The 13,288-nt window shown below is 30.8% G+C and overlaps 1 protein-coding gene across 3 annotated transcripts in view; it reads left to right on the top strand.

Annotated features, from left to right (window-relative positions):
- The window catches only part of LOC134720808 (probable tRNA N6-adenosine threonylcarbamoyltransferase), a 24,250-nt gene extending 10,962 nt beyond the window's left edge, over window positions 1-13,288 (top strand). For all 3 annotated transcript variants that reach the window (XM_063583325.1, XM_063583324.1, XM_063583323.1), the window contains exons 6-13: window positions 428-523; window positions 6,987-7,036; window positions 7,769-7,847; window positions 9,106-9,205; window positions 9,922-9,978; window positions 11,294-11,369; window positions 12,540-12,638; window positions 13,198-13,288. In XM_063583325.1, the coding sequence (XP_063439395.1) occupies window positions 428-523; window positions 6,987-7,036; window positions 7,769-7,847; window positions 9,106-9,205; window positions 9,922-9,978; window positions 11,294-11,369; window positions 12,540-12,638; window positions 13,198-13,237 (597 nt within the window). In that variant the 3' untranslated portion in view covers window positions 13,238-13,288. The remainder of the gene's footprint in view (window positions 1-427; window positions 524-6,986; window positions 7,037-7,768; window positions 7,848-9,105; window positions 9,206-9,921; window positions 9,979-11,293; window positions 11,370-12,539; window positions 12,639-13,197) is intronic.

The following is a 13,288-nucleotide window of genomic DNA, read 5'->3' as shown; positions in this document are numbered from 1 at the left end:
GGAGATTTCGTGTTGCTAGGAATGATTGTAATATTTACAAATGTAGCAAATTAAAAATTTGATAGTACGAATTAACAAAAAAATTGATATTACAAAATGTATTATTAAAACTCAAAATTGATAAATTGGTCCTAAGATAAATTAATCAAAACAAATGTATGCCAATTCTTTTCTTAGAAGGTAGCTTTTCCTGACATTTTCCTTTACAAAAGACAAATCAAGTGGTAAAAACTGTACCTTGCATTTTGTATAAGTGTTATCCAATTTTTCAGTTGGTATTTAATTCCAAATTTAATTTTATTGGCAAATGTCTTAATAAATGCATAACCTTTGTGCCAAAAGTCACAGTAGTTGTAAAGTACTGAAGAACAGTTGAAACATGCAAAGCAAGTATTCTTAAGTTTTAATACTGTCTATTTATATTTAGGTGATAGCTTATCTACAAAAAAGATACAGAATATTTGGAGAGACTATAGATATTGCTGTTGGAAATTGTTTAGATAGATTTGCCAGAGTACTCAAGGTAAAATTCAGATTGGATGTATTCAATGTTAAAAATCTGATACAATATCAAGTATGCATCCGTGCAAATAAAAAGCTTAGAAAAAAAAAACAACACAGGATAACAGTTGTTTTATTAAGCAATCATGGTGCCCAAAATTTTAGCTATATAATGAAAGAAACTATAAAATAAAGCACAGTGAATGATTAGAACTAAAACTAAACTAAAATGTATATGTTCAAGACCATATGAGTATTTGGACCCTACGCATATGGTCCTGACCTTATATGTATACTCATACGGTCCGACCATACACGTACGGTCGGACGGTATGAGTATACGCATACACACTCCAGTACGATCTGACCATACATGTTATTTGATCATATGGGTTAAATTGAAACAATCTTTATTTTTAGTTTTACAAATTGTTATTGATAATTCATTACAATTAGATAGATAAAATGAACAAACGAACAATTGAAATTAGGTATTTGTTTAATTGTATATCTAAATCCTATTTTAGTACTCTCGCCCAATAGTCCAGTCATTCTATGGTTATACCTCAAACTAATTGCAACAGAAATGTTTTTTGCGGAATTTGTGAGAAACATAACGTATAAGAAACATATCAAAAATCGAGAAAAATCGAAATAGGGGAAAGTCGTCAATTTTGCCCCCAAAAAAATCTAGATTTTACCTCAAATATTATGTAAAGATATGGCGCCCGTAGATTGAGAATGACGATATGGGAGACAACTCGTAATGGTCAACTGCAGACGACGCATCTAGGTTTCATCCTTTTCATTCCGGTAAGTAAATATAAAACTTATATATTAAAGTTTTATACGTATTTAACATTCTTCAGAGTAAAAGCTACCATGCAAGGTATTTTGGATGTGTTTTGAAAGGTGCAGATACACGGGAAACGTCAAAATGTAGCACACGACAAAAATGAGTTCATTTCGGTTTGCCAAGGTCTCTAAACCAGGAATTACATATAAAACAGCTCTAGTTTTTTTTATATTTGAACTTCAGTATATACATTACACAATTGCAATAGCCCCGTAGAAAGGAAATTTTATTCTTATTGCTGACGAAAAATAGTATGTAACGCCGTTACTACCAAAAAGGTTACAATCTAACTAAATTAATTCATGGAAAAATGAAGTTGTACCGATAATTAGATACAAAATCGATGCAGACAAATTGTGTTAGGGAGCTGCTTTTTAATTTTTCATGTTTGTATGGAGGCTGGGATAAAATAAAATAAAAATATGGAGGACAGAATGAGACAATTTCCATAAAAATCAAATAATAAAAATTGAATATTTATTAATAAACCAAAAGGGGGGAATTGAAATTCAACAAAAATACCATTATACAATTCAACTTAGAATAAACACTACATCGGAATAATTTATTGTTTATAAATCAACATATCTTTTTTTAATATTATTGTAGTCAAAACAAATCCTAAATGATAAAAAAAAATATGAAAGCAAAATCAAAATAATTGAATCTCAACTTAACAGTTTTATAATTTTTTAGGTAATGATGGATGCTTGTGTTTTTTGTCGGGTGTCTCTAAAAAATTGTGAAGAAATAACACAACTAAGAGAAAAAGGATGTAAAACTGTTAATAGGGCCAGCCAAACCAATCGATTCAAAAGCTGTGTATCCGTCTTTTGTTGATATAAACTCAGAGCAAAACATTGCCTTTGTGAATGTCCCAGATTCGTTACAAACATTACCACGTGCATTATTTAGTCAAAACGACTCTACTGTTAAAGTTGCTTGCATCTGTTGGCCAGGCTATTATGCAGGCTTCCTGACCTAGAACAGTTATTGCACCGCTTCAAATTACCCTCAGTGTACAAACGTAACATCACCTTGCATCAAGATTTTTATTGGACACTTTGAAAACTCTTTGTTTGGCTTCTTCCTACACAGAGGTTCAACGTTTTGAACTTAATGCTGCTGCTGCTGATCATGACAGAACCGACACACAGTTTGGGAATGGCACTTTCGTCCAGTACATAGCTGATAATGTAGACCATAATCTGCGAACTTAAGATGGTTGTCATGGAACATTTCATGGTATGGGTATGATTGCAGCTGTCACTCCAGGATTCAGACTTGACAAAGCTGTCCCTAGGCTGTCTCGCACACTAAAAGGAAGTCTGTGACCTTGCAAAAATTAACATAGAATGTCATAAGATGCAATCTAGACAATCGTTACAGGCAAAGTTCGCAACAATGAATTATGAGCCAAATATGATAGATACAACGTGGAAGTAAGACCTTCTGTCAAAAGTATGCTGGCCTTTGACATGCATCCGACCCAGTTGGTCAGCAATTATGCACACAAAGTGATGGTCGGTGACTACCCAGGAAAATCATCTGTTGTTTTTTTTTGCCAATGATAGACATGAATCCTAGTGATCTCACATCTATAAATTCAACACCTACCTTCATAGGCAAGCAAGCAAAGGCTCAACATTGTGTTCCTATTTTGACATTTGATCAACCCCTCTATTGGAAGACAATGACCATTATTAAATATGAACCATCGAACATGGTCACTTGAGGGAAGGATCAGGAATAATTGAGCTACTTGAAACAGTGAATGCACCAAATACAGTTACTCATATGACTAGCGGGAAGGCTATTACACGAGCAATAGGGCACATTTTCTGATAAATACAGCTCTTACGTCAAGATTAATTGATTGATTGTTGGTTGTTTAACGTCCAGTGGCAAATATTTCATGTATATTCCGGACGAGAACAAGTTCACAAGTTTCACTGGAAAATGAGGGTATATTGGATAGGGACATTTTTGCCTTACAACAAACCACCTACAGGCCCTCAAAGAGTTGTTGTAAGGATTCTTAACGTGCAAAGAGCGTGGCACTCTCTTTACACGAGACGTCGGATTTAACGTCCCAATTCTGACCGGACGTGACTGCGAACTTAATGCATCCCGCACAGCCAAACGGACGCCCCACTTAGGCAAGCGTTTTGTAGCCTGTCGGGAGAAGACCAAGTGACCATATTTCTATTCCCTAGTCACCTTTGAGGGCACGTCAAGAGACTGTCAAGATTTGAATTTTTTTTTATAGTTTCTTATTAGCAGAAATCCTTTTGAACAGGAAACGAGTTTGCGAAACATAGAAACAGGGGTCTCGGCGGACAAATTTGTCAATGTTGATAATTCGAAGGAATTAGGTATTCAAATATTGAAGTCCATGGACGAAAAAAAAAAAGATGAATTCTCATTTAAAATTAAAGAACTGGCCATTATCTTGAGTGCCGCACAATCAAAGTTGATGATGCTGTCATTATTGTAGATTCACAGCTTCTCTTCCAGAGTTTTCTTGCTGCATCAAATGGTATATATGAAGAGCAGTCGAAACATTCACCTTTGAACCCTGTAGTCATCCCAGCTCAATGTTTGATCCAAATGATCGAATGCGAACAGCACAAAAGTCTATTCTTGCAGATGCTATTTGGGGAAAGGGCGATTGTTGCGCATTTGAAATGAACGAAAACGACGAAACTCAGTAAAGTTTCATTCACAGATAGAACTCTTTTCAAATCTAAATTATGTACTCGTAGAAAAAACCGACTTGAATGTTCAGTAGCTTGTGGCAAATGTAAACAACTGGTTGTACAAATTCGAGCAAAACAGTTGACATGGACGATTAAGTGATAATCAACTTCAAAAGATTTATGTAGAATACGCAAAAAACATTATAAGCACAATTAAGGGGTTTTGGTCAAACTATTGCATTTTTTTTGTTATCCTATAGAGTAAATATTTTGGTTTTAAAAAAAAACTGCATCATATCTGTCAATCAGTTTTTATTGTTGTTATAAGATCTATTGAAATAACGAATTGATCATTATTTGATCCATCCAAACACTTAAGACAGATATAAAATGAATTTGAAGACCCATGATATACTAGTAATTTGATATTAATTACGAAAACATAAATTCCCAGTTTTTCATGATTTTTCACTAAAATACTAACATTTTCACCCAAAATTTTTGCTTCCTTAACTTTAAAATTTATCATAGTTTTAAAAAATCATTACTGTTATATAAGATCTATTGACTTGATCATAGATTATGTACGTTGCTATTTTCGTTTTTTAGTCACAACAAATTTCCAGTTTTCAGCGATTTTTTTCATAAAAATCCAAAGTTTTCACCCAAAATTTTCGATTTCCAGAACTTTGCAGTTCATCAAAGTTTAATAAAATCATTACTGTTGTAAGATCTATTGACTTGCTTAAAAATTGTGGATATTGCTGTTTTAATTTTTTAGTCACGGCAAATCTCCAGTTTTCTGCGATTTTTCATCAAAATCCAAGGTTTTCAGCCAAAATTTTTAACTTCCTGTACTTTGAAGTTCATCATAGTTTTTTAAAATCATTACTGTTATAAGATCTATAGACTTGATTAAAAATTATGCAAGTTGCTATTTTTGTTTTTGAGTCACGGCAAATTACCAGTTTTGAGCGATTTTTCACCAAAAATCAAGGTTTTCACCCAAAATTAACAATTTCCCTTCATCCAACCATTTTCGATTTTTTTGATGTTCAACAGTAGACCTAAATCAGCTAGAAAAACTAGAAGAACATTCTGTTGCAATTAGTTTGAGGTTTGGACATATTTTGGCTAGAATGACTGGACTACAAGGTGACACAATTCAAGTAACGTAATATTTTCAGCATTTTCATGTATGCAGTTCATGCATGTTCTTTTGCATTTGCATTGTTTGGTAAAGTTGCTAAATATTCTAAAATAATTGAACTACCACTTTATGTTTACTTCCGATATCTTCAATTTCAGGGTTCATAATACAATTAATGTACAACTGATTGACATGCTTAATACAAGAGATTAGCATATTTAATTAGCGTGAATTAAAAAAAAAAAAAATATAAAGTTTTTGTTTCAATTACAAATGAACTTTTTTATATTAACTTGATAGTTAAGTCATGTTGATCTGCTATTTGCATTTGTATTTAATAAACTTGAACAACTTTTTAATATTAGTCAGACCATACGCATATGGTCCAATTACTCATACGGTCCGAACATATACATATGTAAACAAAGTAATGTCAAATTATTAAGTAAAATTGGCAGCAACCATGACTTGGAGAAAATATGTTTCTTAATCAATGGGAGACAAATCTCGATCTATATATATTTTAAAAAAAATCAATTTTTCTATTTTATAGAACTAATATTGATATTTTATAGACCTTAATTTTGTTCTATAAAAAGGGAGTGCAATAATTTAGATAAGTTTGAAGTAACAAACAATTCTTCAGATTGAAGAATCCAAACACAATTCATTTTAAAAGTAGATATCTGTGAACAAAATTTGAATTTAGGATTTAAATTAGACCGATGTTGAGATCTTGTATCTTTTAGAACTGGACATTTTAAAAGAACATGTAGTACATCTTCTACTGCATTTTTACATAGCTTACACATTCCATGTTCAGCTTTGATACCAATATACTTCCCTCTTTCAATATAAAGGTCATCACAGGGCCTAAATTAATATATTGTTTGTTTCCCCAATCCCGACCCTGCCAAGCCAGGTGTGGGTAGGTAGGTAGGGAATTAATTTTATTTTTCCGAAAAGCTTGAACAATATCGGCCAATGGGGCAAGCCTGAAAATCAGAAATGAATAAAATAATTTTCTCTTTAGTTCTGACAATAAAATTTTATGATTAGCACCATTTTTGCAGGGTCGGTCGGGATTGGGGAAACAAACAATATTTTATTTTAGGCCCAGCTAGTTCTAAACCTTGTTATAATTTGCTGGTCTATTTTTGAATTTATTGTTAAATATTTTTCAAACACATAAAAATATTAAAAAAATTCTGTAAGTTCTTAATTGATTGTCTAATCTTATATTGGCATTTTTCCAATAATTGCTTTCAAAATATCATTTTGTATTAGGTCAGCTGTTTCTATGATTAACACAATCTTTAACTTTCTGATGGCAAGTTTCTCTTCAATCATACCTGCCAACTATTTTTGTGTTCAAGATGGCTGTCTTAGTCCTAAAAAACCTTCAAGGGGGCCTGCAAATACATTTTAGTGCTGTTTTTTGGCTTCTTCATACTTTTATAAGCCTAATGTCATTGTACAATTAATTGTTTTGTTTAAATTGTGGACAAAATTGCACTTTCAAAATTTCAATTTGGGAGCCTTCATGGGGGAAATCCCCCGCAAATAGTAACAGTGGGTGGTATGTCTTCAATCAGATATAAATAGATATAAATTTTCATATTATTTAATTTTGTTCCTGGATGTGAAGCTGACAACGATCAAGTAATCAATCTAAAACGTTAAAATTAAAAAATATGATATGGGCACAAAGATATCCTCTTAAGCTCACGTGATGACCTCTGGAGTCTAGATAGCTTTAATGTATGCATATATTTTACAGCTTTCCAATGATCCAAGTCCTGGGTACAATATTGAACAATTAGCTAAAAAGTAAGTATTATTTATAAGAAGATGTTGCACGAGTGCAAATGAGACAACTTTCCATCAAAGTCACAATTTGTAAAAGTAAATCACTTCAGGTCAAAGTAAGACCTTCAACATGTTTTTTTGGCTCACACCAAACATCAAGCTATGATAAGCTTCAATTATTACTAGTGCTAGACCAATCAAACAGGAGAACCAATGGTCTAATCTATATAAAAACGAGATTATCTATTTCGGTTCGAATAAAATAAAGAGAGTATCTTCAATTATTTTTAATTTTATTTTCCCACCTAAATTATTTATGATAAAAAGTGATATAAAGTAAATTCTGTTTGATATTGCTGCTAAATATGTTATAACTTTGGCATTTCATAAATTACTGTTCTATCAAATTAACCAAATACTTTTAATGTGGACAATTTTGATGCACTAAATAATGTTGTTAGTGATACCTTGAGCCAAATAATTGTTACAAAGGCCTAATGTTTAAGGCATCATAGCTTGGTAAGTAAAAGATGGTTTTATAATAACAAAACTGAATTTTATTTTGGAAAGTAACTTACTTTCCAAAAAAAAAAATCAGTTTTGTTATTACAATTTTCCTCATGAAGATACCTCAATTAAAAATCATATAAAAATTTTGGAAAAGATGAATTCTGGTTAACTAATTCATAGGAGGCTTGTAAAATGAAGATATTGATACCCTTTGATATCTAAAAAAAAAGCCATATTTTTCAGAGGAAAGAAATATTTAGAACTTCCCTACACGGTAAAAGGAATGGATGTGTCTTTCTCAGGACTCTTGTCATTTATTGAGGTAATTATCAATTTAATATTAATACTTTAAGCAAAATATATTCATTGAAAATTTATTAAGTTATTATTTTGCATTTGGAGAAAACAAATTTCACAATTTCAAGTGATTCAAAAGCTCTAAAAACCATACCCTCAAAAATATTATTTATATGATATTAAAACGTTTTATTAACACCAAAATATAAGCTTGGAAAAAAAGCCACTCTAACTTACAAAAATATTAAAATTGATCACCAAGGAAAAACACAACTAACAACCAATGTATTTGACAATGTAAATAAATATATTATGGCATTTAATACATTATTCAAGAAAGTTATAAAACATAAATATGAGAAGCAGTAGTATGATCAAGTAATAATTCATGGGGGCCTGAACATATCATGATTTTACCATGGGTTGTCCCTGTATCCAGATATTTTACCCCTAGCTATCGCTCAGGGTAAAATATTTGTAATAAAGGGCCAACCCGTGGTAAAATCATGATATATTTAAGCCCCCATGAATAATTTAGGTTCTAATAGGGAAAATACAGCAATTCTTTTGGGTCAAAGTGCTCGAGGAGGCAAATATTTGCCGTTCCCATAAATAAACACACTATTAAATTGGTGTAAAAGAACGGAGCAAACTGAATCAGTGACATGCTTAAACTCTTTACAATAACGTATTTAGATAGTTTTGGATAAATTTAAATGATAATTTACTTATATGTCTGATATGTTTAAAAAAAATGGCTTATATCACATTTTAGCATCGTTTGTTTACGGTTCCTTGTTGTGATGAGTTTTGTTTCACAAGTGTGTATTCTCCCGTAAAATTCTTATATTCTTACCTCATCGTTCTATGACGTTGGGAAACTCATTCCTAAAAAAGCATATGACGTGGGTGTACGATCGGAACAGCTTAAGAAATATATTCATATTTTACCACGGGTGTGTACTCAAAGCATTTGAAGGACATCATGTTAGAATTGTAAATTAGACCACTTACCACCTTGAATCCAAAGAACTATCAGGTGATCATCTTCATGTCAATGGATTGCTAATTTTTAAACTATTTTAGAAATACTGTAAAAATACAAGTGAACCAACACCTGAAGTGGTGATTGTGTGGTAAAAACTTGAGTGTTTTTGTTTTTATTGCCGACATATTTTAGAAATAAGTTAATCCCTCAGATTGTATGTTGAGAAACATTATCATTACATTGTTGGCTGTGAAAAAAGAAGGTTAAAATGTCTACATTTAAATCCTACTTCCAGGAAAAGGCACCTCAGGTTCTAAAGACAGGTGAATATACACCAGAAGATTTATGTTTTTCTCTACAAGAAACAGTATTCTCTATGTTAATTGAAATTACCGGTAAGAATGATAAATCCTCTATTTCTTGTGTGTTTTGGTAAATTAAATTCTAGAATCATTTTAAATATTTGTGCAGGAAAAAAAAGGTATTTTTATAAAACTAATTCCCTTAATACATTCTTTTTTGTTAGTTAAGAAAAAAATAATGCATTTATTTATAAGCTCATACATGTAAATGCATGTAGTATTGTCCTAATATAACAAAATCTGACAGCAAATAGAAAAGAGTGTTATCTCTAAAAAGTTAAACAAAAGATTGAATTTATTTTTAATAAAAACAGTCAGCAGGTAAATGGGAGGAAAATGTAAAAATTAACTAGTAGCCATTTAAAGGCTTTTTACCAAAGGAAAAACAATCAAGAACAAAACAAAAAGAAAAGAAAAAAGCTTAAATGCATACAATGGTCAACAATATATTGCACAGAAATAAAAGATTAAGAAAAATAGAACACAATAACATAGAACATGTGTGTTCTAAGGTTTTCCAAACACTAAAGATGATTTTGGTTCAAACTTAGCACTTCTTGTATTATCTGCAATGTGTTTTTGAAATACTTATTTGCTAAAAGATGCAAAATAAAGTTTTTTTAAAGGAGTATTTTTTAAGTTACATGTAATAATATAACTATGAATGCGGTTAACAAGCATCCCTAGGCAGGTCTTGTTTTATTCTTGCCTCTTTATAATCTTGTAACTAAAATGATATTTTGTTACAGAGCGAGCCATGGCACATTGTGGATCTCAGGAAGTTCTCATTGTGGGTGGTGTAGGGTGTAAGTATTTATTAGCAAATTTTAGGTGTGCCTTTAGTTCAGTGTTTATTCTGTTCATTTCCTCTTATGATTGATGAGTTTCCTCAGTTTAAATTTGTCATTTAGTGCCGAAAACAGAACATTAAGGTGGTATGGGTGTCTTTCGCCATCTTGGATTGTAAAAAACAGAGAATCTAAGGTCCATATTTTCCATCAAGTTAGCAAACTTTGATGCAGGAATGCAGATATTTAATGTGAATTTTCATTTAAAAGAACGAATTTATAAGAATATAAATTAGAAATATTAATATTTTTTACAAGTGTAGATTATTTTTGGTTGTTTTTAAATATTTTCAAATTGGCATTTTAAGGGGAAGTAACTCTAAAACAGTGCATTTTCTGAAGGACTCTTCATGAAATTTTCCTATTTTGTCTTTTAGCCGGAAAAACGTACAGTGACACTATCTTTTCTTTTGATATTCTAAAAGCATTGTCTGAAAGCTATCTTTTCCTAACTTATTATACAATTCTATCATTTTGTTTAGTTTCTATTCGTAAAATTGAGTTTTTTCCTGTATAATCCATACAAAATTTGTCATTTTGTCACAACCTGTAGCTTGAGAAAATGCGCGGTGACCTATCATTTTTATAATATTTTTGAACATGTATCTATAGATACTACATATTGACAAAGTATGGACAAATTCTATCATTTTAGACTCCCATACCACCTTAAGTTAAATTGAACATATAAAAATGGTATCTCAAAATTAATACTAATCAGACACAAATTAGCAGGATAAAGAGCACATCAAGCCCTATTTATCTTGTAAATTTCAGAAAAAAATTGTCAATCTGATTTTGAGTTATTGCCCCTGAAATGTTTATTCTTTATTTATTTGCAAATCTTTGCCATTGTCTTAGAACAGAAGGAGCTTAGTTTAAACGATGATTGATTAATGGATGGGGGTTTAATGTCCAGTTGCAAATTAAATGCATATATTTCTCTATTTTAATTTAAAAAATTACTAAAGTTCATAGTTAACCTTTTTTTATGTCAACAGTTGTAGTACATATGTGATTTTTTGCTGCTATATTTGATCAATTATTTTGAATAAAACTCAGTTCTAAAAGTTTTGGAGTACATGTATCATTTTAATTGGGAAACTTAAATGAATTTTATTCCATGTTGCTTCTTCTATATATTTCTGTATTGTTCATCATTTTATTACTTTTTTTTTTTTTTATATAAAAATAAATCAAGAAACAAAACTAAGATGTAAGAGAAAACAAAGCAAGAATTTGTCATTAGGTTGGGAAAAAATTCTGCTTGTAGGCAATAAAAGACTTCAAGAAATGATGGAGATAATGGCCAAAGAAAGAGGGGCCAAATTATTTGCTACAGATGAAAGGTAAATTTTCGTTACTGTGTACAAGGATTTGTATAGTCGAACTATACAAATCCTTGCTGTGTATTAAATTATTTTTTAGGGCACCCTTCTTTGTGGATTGACTAAAAAATGTTTTTTATTTTGTGGTTTTGCAAAAGTCTGCATACAAACCTATTATATGATTAGATAAGTGGCTATTCATTCAAAAGCTTAAGGTGGTACCTAACACTACAGGGAGATAACCCTGTAAAATCAGCTAAACATTTTAATTACATTCTGTTGTAAAGGGAATATTAAGCTTCTTAATGATCAAAATTGGTGTTTGTTAAACTGCTATATAACCAGTGTAATTTTTCTGACAAAACGGTTGGTTCAAAATTTTTGATTCTTTTTATATTTTTTTTAAAGGATCAAAGTAAATACTTTGTCAAAATTTTATAAAAATTAAACGAGTCAAAATAATTTTAGCGAAAGTGTTAGGTACCACTTTAATTCATGGTTTACAGAAGAGAAAGTTGGTGTATGGAATGATTGTAAGGTGAAGATGTTGATATGGCATGTTTCATCTGACCTTGACTTTATTTAAATGGTTCATTGTTCAATGTTCAGTTTTGGGATAAGATTTTTTTCCAGACCCAAACTTTCTTTGATTAAAAATTTGATAAATCTTAACACCTTCATGAACTATATAGATGATGGAACAAAATAATCACTAAAATTCATTATTTGATTTGAATACATGTAGTAAATAGGACTTTTTGCATATGTTTTTAGAAAGGCACTCAAACTAGTATATATTTGTTTAGGGGCCAGCTGAAGGACACCTCCGGGTGCTGGAATTTCTTGCTACATTGAAGACCTGTTAGTGACCTTCTGCTGTTGTTTTTTCTATGGTCAGGTTGTTGTCTCTTTGACACATTCCCCATTTTCATTCTCAATTTTACTCAACACAGAAGCCCACCTTCCCATCCGCAAGGGATAAAAAGAGAAGAAATAAGAAATAACAGCTATTCCAAACAAATGAATATTTTTTTTTTATAAAAATCTGCCACCAATCCATAAAAATTCCTTATTATATAGATATAAGAATGTGTGGTATGAGGCCAAGGAGACAACTCTCCATCCCAGTCATAATTTATAAAAAGTAATCCAAAGTATACCTTTACGATGATTTATAATTTTTATTTCTAGATTTTGTATAGATAATGGTGCAATGATAGCCCAGGCTGGATGGGAGATGTTCAAATCCGGCCAGATAACACCTTTTGAAGAGACATTTTGTACACAGAGGTTTGTTTGATTTTTTTTAAGATAATTTTTCCCAATTTCTGATATTAGAGTAATCTTAGAGTCTTTTATACTTATTCTGTAATTATTTGTCATGTTTTATGATTATATTGAGTTTTCACCAAGATAATACAAATCAGCAAGTAAATCTAGCACATCTTAGAAATTCTACAATACTGCATTTGTTTTATATACTTATAATTAACAAATTGTAACCCCAAATATTTCAATGATGAATTTCATTGAATGTATATAATTCCTTAAGAAAATTGTTTATTTATCTACTCAGAACTTTAGCATGACAACATATAAAAGTAAAATAATAAAAATACCAATTTTATGAAAAATTAAAAACTAAAAGTCCATAATAAAATGGCAAAATCAAAGTCTTAAAACACATCAAACAAAATTAATGGATAACAACTGTCATATTCTTGACTTGGTACAGTAATACCACTTTAATATTACACTATAAGAAGTTAATTTCATCTTTCTGAAATAAGATATAAACAACATATAAAGTCACAGATGTACATTTTTGTTTATATATTTTTATTTTCAGATATAGAACTGATGAAGTAGAGGTGACATGGAGAAGTTGACAGAATCTCACAATGAGCTTGTCTAATCTTGTAATAAATATTTGTAATGGA

Source organism: Mytilus trossulus, chromosome 6 (genome assembly GCF_036588685.1).
Source record: "Mytilus trossulus isolate FHL-02 chromosome 6, PNRI_Mtr1.1.1.hap1, whole genome shotgun sequence".
NCBI classification, from domain to species: domain Eukaryota; kingdom Metazoa; phylum Mollusca; class Bivalvia; order Mytilida; family Mytilidae; genus Mytilus; species Mytilus trossulus.
This window is presented reverse-complemented; position numbering and strand designations above follow the sequence as displayed.